Here is a 10,166-nt window from a genome sequence, read left to right on the forward strand (position 1 = left end):
GTGAGTTTGAAGTGGAATCACTGACTTACTACTTGTTGCTGTCTGAGCCTTTTTTTTTTTTTTTTTTTGTTCTGGTTGTTTTTCCAGGAAAATAATCCACTTTTTATATGGAAGTAAAAAAAAAATCATTTTGGGTGCTCTATCGCAAGAATGAAAATGCCAACAAGGAAAGGAGACCCTTAAAAAAAGCAGTGCTATTGCTGTATCGCTATCTATGTTGTATTAATACAACATTAGTGCCGTCTGTTGCTCTTTTATATGGAAGGGATGAATTTACAGTGACCTTAGAAAACCCAGTTTTTGGCAATGAAGGTTTGTACAAGAGTTCATGTGTAAAGGACAGACAGTGATGAGGACGATTAACACAACAAAGGATACCCAATGGCCACATTTTTGGGTTTGCCGAAATCAGGACTTTGTAGGAAGTAGACTGTCAGTATCTAGAATCCTTTAACTATAGTTAACTTGCAGATGAAAAGGAATAGACAGACGTGACTTGGCACTAATACACACGTTTATGTGGAGTTTGAGAGTGGCATATTTCAGTTGCTGTTTCAACTAGCAGGATGACTAAAGTGTTAGTCTTTGGTTACATATTATCACTTAAGTATTGTGCATGTGCTATGTTTTGACCATGGTCTGAACATACTGATTGTAGCACATTGCACTCAGAATAGAGTTGGCTTTCAAAACAATATCTGCACTAACTTCCACTGAAACTGGAAATACAGCATGCAGTGTTCCTGGCAAGGTGTTGAGCTCAGCTCAGTACCTGAATGCTTGAAAATGTTATTTACTCTTTCTTTCTATTTTGGTGGACACTGCTACATTGTGGTATAGAGGGCTCTAGGTGGAGTAGGCAGTCCATTTAAAATTTTGTCAATGTTCTGAATTTTCTACCCTTCTATACCCCCCCCCCCCCCCCTTAACAACCAAAACATTTTTTTTTAAAGTACCCATAGAGTAGGTGCTAATCCTATCAAAGCAACAGGGAAGTACTTTGTACCTCCATTTAGACTGTGCTCTACAGTAACTGCCTTATTGTCGCCCTCCAGTCATGTCTGAAAAGCAGACCAGTTCGAGAACTAAGAATGGGGGAAAGTCAGAAATGTTTTACACTTGTTTCAAATGCCAGGCAAAATTGTGAAATAGACAACAGGAACCAGATGCCCAATGTGCAACTTATGAGGCTGATGACTGTGGTCAACGCACATCTGGCATTGATGCAGCTGAGATGGTGGAGCCAGTCTGGGCAAAGCCACTGGCTAAATCCATAGTGGTGCTGATCAGGCTTGCTGCTCGTCCTAAGGAGGTAAGTGACAACCCCACTCCCATTCCACCTGCTAATTTTCTGCCCAGGAACTGTCAGAGCCCACGCCACTGGCAGAGGAACCAGGTTGGGTAGGAACATGGAAAACTCTATACAAGGACTTACCCCAGTGTCTTTCTTGCAGGAGAGATTAAGAGTATCTACTTCAGTTCAGTAATCTCATAAATGTCACAGTACAAGCCAGATTCAGCCCTCTTTGGACTCTGAATCCAAGTTATCCTCACAAGGATGGCAACGTTTGGGCCATTCTGATATTAGGACCATGCAGGATTTGCGGTAAAGTCCTCTAGTAGACACTAGGTTGATAACCTAGTGTTGTCCTTAATATTTAGGACCCATAGTAACAGTTCCTGATATTTCTCTATTCAAGAGGAAAAATAAGCCATTAATTTTTATTCTTTCCTTTCCAAAATTGAGAACTATTAAGGGAGGCCTGGCTTAAACCTGACAGAAAATTTCAGATTCCCCAAAGGTTCTGGTTTATTTATCCTCTTTCTAGTGAGGAAAATGGAGTTCCCTCCAATGGCACATGCATCTATTACCCACCTTTCAAAATCTATCACAATTCCAATTCTATTTGCAGCCTTACCGTCATTACTGAAAAAGGCCAAAAGGAACCGTATTCCCTTAATTCTGGTAGGGTTGGATTGGCTGAGAAGATCCTGGAACGCTGACAAGATGACGAAAGGCCTGTCATGGAGGCTACCTCTTAGAAATTATCGGCTTTTCTTTCTGCACAAGACTTGGCTTTTAGGATCATCAACAGCCATACCGTTAAAAGCCAGCCAAACCAAGGATAAGTCTAAGAGGGTCTTTGACACCATGAATAAAACCAGAAAGCCACTCTCCACAAAAAGTACCACAGGTTGTGGAAGACCTTTTACCAAAACATCAATCCAACCTATCATTCCAGCCAAAGGTGGTGTCAAAGGTTCACCTGAACCAGGACATTATTATCCCTATTCCAGTGGATGAAGTGGAAATTTAAAAGTGATGGTATGTGTCACGAACAGCACTCACCTGAGTCTGCGTGACGCTTATGTGACACAGGGTTAACCACACAACAACCACTTGGTATGTCTAAGATGATTAAATACTTCCCTATCTATGCCACACACTAGCTTTGCGATACTAATTACCACCACCAAGGTTTTTTCGGATAAGAGCTGACACTCTTATTTAGGAAGCCTTCGGTTCTCCCTAGCATTAATCCAACACAATTTACTTTAATCAGAGTTCACTTAAACCACAAGGTTTGCACAGTTTCAATTAGGTAGCGTCTGGACCAAACTGCCGCGTGAATTCATAAGAACACAGAGACTAGAACTTATTAAGTGTAATTTAATATGGAAGACACATCCACAATGCTTAAGATAAAAAGATAATAAAATGACATACAAATATAGTGCAATTGTTTCTTATAAAATAAAAAGGATAAAACACAGAATTGATACCTCACTTAGAATCAAGTTTGTGGTGCCGGGAGGAGCAGGAAAAAATGGAACCTCTTCAAGTAAACTCCCTCAGAAGAAGAACCCAGAGTTACATTTTCAATACAGTTTTAAAGTCAAGCTACAGGGCCCCCCAGCCCCCTTCCCTGTGAGGTCAGAACCAACAGGAGGGGAGAATGCAAATTAGGGTCTTATGACTTTGCTGTTTGAATACCTCTAAGTCAAGTTTTCTTTACACCATCCTAACTTTTCAACAGTATGGTTTACGAACATGATTTTACATTCACACAACAGGTCCTAAGTTTCCCTGCATCTGCATACCACACATGCCTCTGGTATGTATGATATTGGAGAAAATGATATGATCTTTTCCTGTGCCCTTATTCAGCTTGAATCTGTCATTAACATACAACCCAGTCTCTGCAGTCGGCCTGTCTGGGGCCTTCCAAACATGTGTGAGATTTCATTGTCTTGCAAGAGATCTCCTCAAAGGCATTCACATTTGCCATCCTGCCATAAATGGTATAAGGTGCTATCCTTATCTACCAGCCCCCCTGGGTGGTTTAACATCCACAAAACCCATTGATCTAACAGCTTCTAAGAGAACCAGGTCACACTATTTCTAGGAAGTAATACACAAACATATATTTGCAGATTTATGCCTAAACATTAGCTTGCACATGACAGTATGTAAAATGGAATTTGATAGCTTTGCGTTCAAAGCAGTAGAAGTGGCGGTATGGCATACCTAATCTCAGACAGACTGTCCTTGGAAAGGGAAGAGTCGCTTTATTTGTTGGATTTATTCATAGCTTCATCTTGTTCTTTTACTTCGCACAGATGAGGGGTGGGCCGGCGATAAAGCAGACCATTGCCAGATGGATTAAGACTGTGGTTCAGTAGGCTTATATCAGTGCATGGATGCCGGTTCCAGAAAATATTAGGGCCCACTCTACCAGATTGACAAGCGCTTTGCGGCATGGAACCTCCGCTGAGCAGCTGTCACGGCAACCACCTGCTCCTTTGTCCATACCTTCACAAACTTTTGCAGTTTTTAATGTGCTTACCTCCAAAGAAGCTAGGTTTTTAAAGAAAGTCTTGTGCACAGCTATATATATATGCTCGTGTCCTCTCTTGGAGCAGCTTTGGGACATCCCTAAGGTAATTGTCCTCCAAACATGAAGAAAGAGAAAAAAGCATTCTTGTACATATGTAAAAATCCATTTGGGGAACACCTCTTCTGATCTTATTTGTTCTGGTAAGGTTTCAATGTTGTCCTCCCAAAAGGGAAATTATTATACTGGTTGGTTTCCTCTTCAATCCTATGAGAGTTGGTGAATAATTGAGTTTCTGTTGATGAGTAAGGTTGATGAGAAGCTTAGGAACTTTGAAGAGTTTCAAGTAAAATGCCTGCTCCAGCATGAGCCCTTTATACCCAAGGTGTAGCAGTGTCCCCCAAGTGGAATCGGTGAGAAATAGATTCCATGTATGTAAAAACAAAAAAATCCTCTTCTACTGAAACTGGAAATACAGCATGCAGTGTTCTGATTATGCCGTTTGGTCTTATTTCTGGATTATATTTAATTTGTGATCTTCTTCAAATCAGTTGGCGTGGAGGGAAGCCTGGAAACTGGCACCCCTATAGGCCAGCTGACTGGAGCACTTTTTAGTGAGTGGATGATATAGTGTTGGAAGCCTTTCACTCATTTCAGTTCAGCCCATGCGAAACATCCAGTGTCAAATTACAAACATACTCCAGAAAACATGCAGCATCCAGGATCAGAGTCAAGCGCTGTACTTTGGTGTATTTCGGCTGAGAGTGTGCTCTTTTTAACAGAGAACTTAATATGCAAATGTAACAGCCACGTCTTGGGCTTGGCCACAGCAGCACACACCACAAAGAAATTTATGCCCCAATATGGTCCAGTTCCATTCTTAGTGGCCACACACAACCCAATATTGGGTCAGTTTCCTAGTACTTGTTCATGGCTATACCACTTTCTCCCTTAATAAACATGCAGGAGTTCCAGTACCTGTAGTGTTTAGGGATTACTCATCCCTGCCAGTTTATTTAACTATAACGTCTACCTGGCTGACAGCCATTTGCTGGTAAACTATATTAATTGGAGAATTGTTAATGTAGTACAGTGTTTACCAAATTCTGTCTTCGTGGACATGTTTTCCATATCTCAGTGGTGGTGCATTACTGTAGTAGTTGCCTACTGACACATTGTAAAAGATCAACATGTTACTAATTGTTTCATTTGTGATACTGTGAGAAATGGAAAACATGCTCTGTTAGGGGTCCCTGAGGACTGGATTTGAGAAACACTGATGGAGCTCATGGTGTGACTGCAGAAGAGATTACCTTGATAGCAACTGGCAGAGGTGAGTAATGTGAGGTCATTTTCTCGTGGTCATGCCATGGTTCTACTAGTGGTTATGATGTGGGGTTATTGGCAAAATTACATTTAGTTTATAGGCTTTGTTTCTCGGGGGAGGGGGGGAGTTTACCCTTGCCAAAAATGGTTGTACTTGTTTTTGGGTTGCTTAGCAATTCCTAATGGGTTTATGTCCATGTCTGTTTGTGGGACAACTTTTTGTTTGTTTACTTTTTCCTTTATTGCTCTCCCTTTCACTAAAGTTTCCCTTTTCCTTCCTCAGGCACAGTTGGGGTACAGCCATCAGAGCTTCATGATTATGGGGCAACGGGAGGATCCACACATGCCGCTTCTTCATCCTCCATGTGGTCCTGTCTGCACTGCACCTTCATGAATCAGGCTGGCACAGACCAGTGTGAGATGTGTCGGCTGCCCCGGACCTAACATCAGACTGCTGACCATGGGACTGGCGAGAGAGGCCTCCTACAGAGAGCTGTCCTTTGCAAGCAAGCTTCCAGCAAGCCCCACCCTATCACATTGCTTGAAGGGAGGAGTCTTGGGTTTGTCCACTCTCTCTGGAAAGCCAATGGTAGTATGTAGGGAGCCAAAGCTTACTTACCCACCAATCATGACACAGTGAGGCAAGCCCGTTCTGGGTGGAGGGGGGTTGATAAGATGACATCTTAACTTCCTTGCATTGCCTTCAGGACTGTCTGTGTTGTGAGTGGAGCTAGTATCCTAACCCATTCTTATTTACCTTTTTACCCATGCAAAATGTACACCTCCTTAATTTGAAATGGAGTCTGATAAGTCAACCATGTCTTAAAAATTGGTTTCATTGAGCATGTAGTTTACTGAAAACCAGCTCTTGCACCAGTCCCTTTGTATCTTTTGGAGATATCGCACAGTGTCATGTCACTTGTCATTAGTGATATTTGGGAATAGTGCCAGGCAAATGCCAGCTTTGGAAAGTATTCCGTTTTTTTAACCACCACTAATGTGTTTTGCAAGTATTATTTTCAATTAGGAACTTCAACAGTGGAAAATATTCAATTAAAAGCAAACATGTGTATTTGCACATTCCAGTAACCTTGCATGTAATGTATACATTTCAGAAGATTGGACAGATACAATCTGTCCAAGGCTCTCACGGTTAACCCATATGGTGCAGTACATTCAGATTAAGGATTACAATATCACATTCTAAAATCTCCGTATATCTCTGCAGAGTGCCTTATTAATGCTGCCCTAGTCATTTGCTGATTCCTGTTTATTTTGCCACCAGCTTGTTTATTTAATTGGGTTTGAGGGGGGGCTTCTATTTTGCAGTTGTATGATATATGAATTTTCAACTTTTTAAATGTGAGTCGTTATTAAAAAGCGTATACTCTGAACATATATATGGTACTACAGTACAGTAATGTGTGATAGGAAAATATCCTACAGGCCTGCATCATTAGATGGCCTAGTGCAGTGGTAAGCATTTGATTAGGTAGTATTAGGTAATATTGCGTGGTGTGGCAGACGAGCAGTGTTTTGCTGGTTTGTTATTCTGCATGCAGCGATCCTGTTTGTTTGCTGTCCCCACACCTACTTATCCCAGGCCTACCAGAGCCCTTTAAATTTTAAAATTGGCCAAGTGCTAAATGTGGAAACAATTACTCACACAACATCTTGTTTCCATAGTGAGTGGAGAGCCGCATTTTCTCTTAATCAATGATAACTTTTTTTTTCTTTTTGTGGCAGGGCTGTACCCTCTTATGATTTTTACTCGTAAAGGAAAAGGACAGTAAGCATCTTGGATGCATTTGTCAACCAAAGTGGATGGTGCCTTATTGTCATGCAAAAAAAAAATACCAGCTGGCTCCCCAGCTTTTTATAATGTTCCAGCCGCACAGGTTTATTTGTTTGTCCCCTCACTTCTAGGAAGCCAGAGGCCGACGATGTACAGTATGCTCACTTAACAGAAACCATGTTGAAAAATAAATTAAAGTGTACCATTTCAGGTCTACAGAAATTAGTTTGTAGGCATATTTTATTCATTTGCAGTCTCCGATCATTGTTTCTCCTTTAGAATCCCAAGCTGTGCTAGGAAAAAGCTCCTCATATTGCCAAGGTTGCTTATGACACAAGTCTGTGGCAATAAGGTACCTTGGGTGCTAGGAAGCAAGGTTACAAAATGAGATTAGCCCCCCTCCTGCAGTGTCCTGTTAAAGTAGGTGGCGGTGACAGGGTTAATTTATTCATCCAGCAAGACTTTGGAGTGTAGCTCTGCTTTAAGTCAACCTCCCCCTTCATGGTGTTTTCTCTCGCTGGGGCTTACAGGAGTGTGTGATTTGAGCTGTCGGGCAGAGCTGTGTGTATTCTAGCTCTGTTGGAATGAAATAAAAACTGCTTGAAAAAATAGATGGAATGCTCCTTGTTTTATTTCAAATGCCACCAAGTTGACTTGGCCAAGTCAAAAGAAACATAGAGCAGTGTATCCAGATTTTACAAATACCGTGGTGCATTATGAATCGAGACCTTTTAATTAAAATATAACCCACACATGCTCATACAATATTAATTTGCCCCAGATTATAGAAATTACACATCAGGTTATGGATTTATTCTACAGTATGCCTGTCATTTTACTACAACTAGCCTTGTCTTTTTATTCATAGCATAATAACTGAGGATGCAAGTTACATATAATGAAATACTAAGTCAAGTTATGTAGAGAGCTAGTAATAAATCACAATTACATCTACAAATCTTTCGGGGGTTTATATGGATCATTGCGATATTTGAAATAAGACTACTGATCTGGTATTTTCACGCACAGCAGTCTAGAGTAGAGGTGTCCAAACTAGGGATGAGCGGGCTCGGATTCTCGCAATCCGAACAGTGCGGATCCGAGCCCGATCCGAGCACTGTTTGGGTATTCCCGCTGATCGCAAAACTGAAAACGAGGCTTAACGTCATAATCCCGCCGTCGGATCTCGCGAGATCCGGATTCTTTATATTCCCCGCTTGCCGCCGCCATCTTCACTCGGGCATTGATCAGGGAAGAGGGAGGGTGTGTTAGGTGTCCTCTGTCCTGCTCTTTCTCGTGGTGCTGTCTTGTGCTCTGTCCTGCTGAGTCCAGTGGTGCTGTGTCCTGTGCTCTGTCCTGCTGAGTCCAGTGGTGCTGTGTCCTGTGCTCTGTCCTGCTGAGTCCAGTGGTGCTGTGTCCTGCTGAGTCCAGTGTTGCTGTGTCCTGTGCCCTGTGCTCTGTCCTGCTGAGTCCAGTGGTGCTGTGTCCTGTGCTCTGTCCTGCTGAGTCCAGTGGCGCGGTGTCCTGTGCTCTGTCCTGCTGAGTCCAGTGGCGCGGTGTCCTGTGCTCTGTCCTGCTGAGTCCAGTGGCGCGGTGTCCTGTGCTCTGTCCTGCTGAGTCCAGTGGCGCTGTGTCCTGTGCTCTGTCCTGCTGAGTCCAGTGGCGCTGTGTCCTGTGCTCTGTCCTGCTGAGTCCAGTGGCGCTGTGTCCTGTGCTCTGTCCTGCTGAGTCCAGTGGCGCTGTGTCCTGTGCTCTGTCCTGCTGAGTCCAGTGGCGCTGTGTCCTGTGCTCTGTCCTGCTGAGTCCAGTGGCGCTGTGTCCTGTGCTCTGTCCTGCTGAGTCCAGTGGCGCTGTGTCCTGTGCTCTGTCCTGCTGAGTCCAGTGGCGCTGTGTCCTGTGCTCTGTCCTGCTGAGTCCAGTGGCGCTGTGTCCTGTGCTCTGTCCTGCTGAGTCCAGTGGCGCTGTGTCCTGTGCTCTGTCCTGCTGAGTCCAGTGGCGCTGTGTCCTGTGCTCTGTCCTGCTGAGTCCAGTGGCGCTGTGTCCTGTGCTCTGTCCTGCTGAGTCCAGTGGCGCTGTGTCCTGTGCTCTGTCCTGCTGAGTCCAGTGGCGCTGTGTCCTGTGCTCTGTCCTGCTGAGTCCAGTGGCGCTGTGTCCTGTGCTCTGTCCTGCTGAGTCCAGTGGCGCTGTGTCCTGTGCTCTGTCCTGCTGAGTCCAGTGGCGCTGTGTCCTGTGCTCTGTCCTGCTGAGTCCAGTGGTGCCGCAGTATAACTACGTTCACTGTTCCTGCAGTATATGAGTCCATTGGTGCCGCAGTATAACTACGTTCACTGTTCCTGCAGTATATGAGGCCATTGGTGCCGCAGTATAACTACGTTCACTGTTCCTGCAGTATATGAGGCCATTGGTGCCGCAGTATAACTACGTTCACTGTTCCTGCAGTATATGAGGCCATTGGTGCCGCAGTATAACTACGTTCACTGTTCCTGCAGTATATGAGGCCATTGGTGCCGCAGTATAACTACGTTCACTGTTCCTGCAGTATATGAGGCCATTGGTGCCGCAGTATAACTACGTTCACTGTTCCTGCAGTATATGAGGCCATTGGTGCCGCAGTATAACTACGTTCACTGTTCCTGCAGTATATGAGGCCATTGGTGCCGCAGTATAACTACGTTCACTGTTCCTGCAGTATATGAGTCCATTGGTGCCGCAGTATAACTACGTTCACTGTTCCTGCAGTATATGAGTCCATTGGTGCCGCAGTATAACTACGTTCACTGTTCCTGCAGTATATGAGTCCATTGGTGCCGCAGTATAACTACGTTCACTGTTCCTGCAGTATATGAGGCCATTGGTGCCGCAGTATAACTACGTTCACTGTTCCTGCAGTATATGAGGCCATTGGTGCCGCAGTATAACTACGTTCACTGTTCCTGCAGTATATGAGTCCATTGGTGCCGCAGTATAACTACGTTCACTGTTCCTGCAGTATATAAGTCCATTGGTGCCGCAGTATAACTACGTTCACTGTTCCTGCAGTATATAAGTCCATTGGTGCCGCAGTATAACTACGTTCACTGTTCCTGCAGTATATAAGTCCATTGGTGCCGCAGTATAACTACGTTCACTGTTCCTGCAGTATATAAGTCCATTGGTGCCGCAGTATAACTACGTTCACTGTTCCTGCAGTATATAAGTCCATTGGTGCC

The 10,166-nt window shown here is 43.9% G+C and overlaps 1 protein-coding gene across 1 annotated transcript in view; it reads left to right on the plus strand.

Annotated features, from left to right (window-relative positions):
- NPLOC4 (NPL4 homolog, ubiquitin recognition factor) overlaps nt 1-7,568 on the plus strand; it is a 62,744-nt gene extending 55,176 nt beyond the window's left edge. The window contains exon 17 of the mRNA XM_075216876.1: nt 5,446-7,568. Within this exon, the coding sequence (XP_075072977.1) occupies nt 5,446-5,606 (161 nt within the window). The 3' untranslated portion in view covers nt 5,607-7,568. The remainder of the gene's footprint in view (nt 1-5,445) is intronic.
- Nucleotides 7,569-10,166: the final 2,598 nt, after the last annotated feature.

Source organism: Mixophyes fleayi, chromosome 6 (genome assembly GCF_038048845.1).
Source record: "Mixophyes fleayi isolate aMixFle1 chromosome 6, aMixFle1.hap1, whole genome shotgun sequence".
Taxonomy (NCBI): Eukaryota; Metazoa; Chordata; class Amphibia; order Anura; family Limnodynastidae; genus Mixophyes; species Mixophyes fleayi.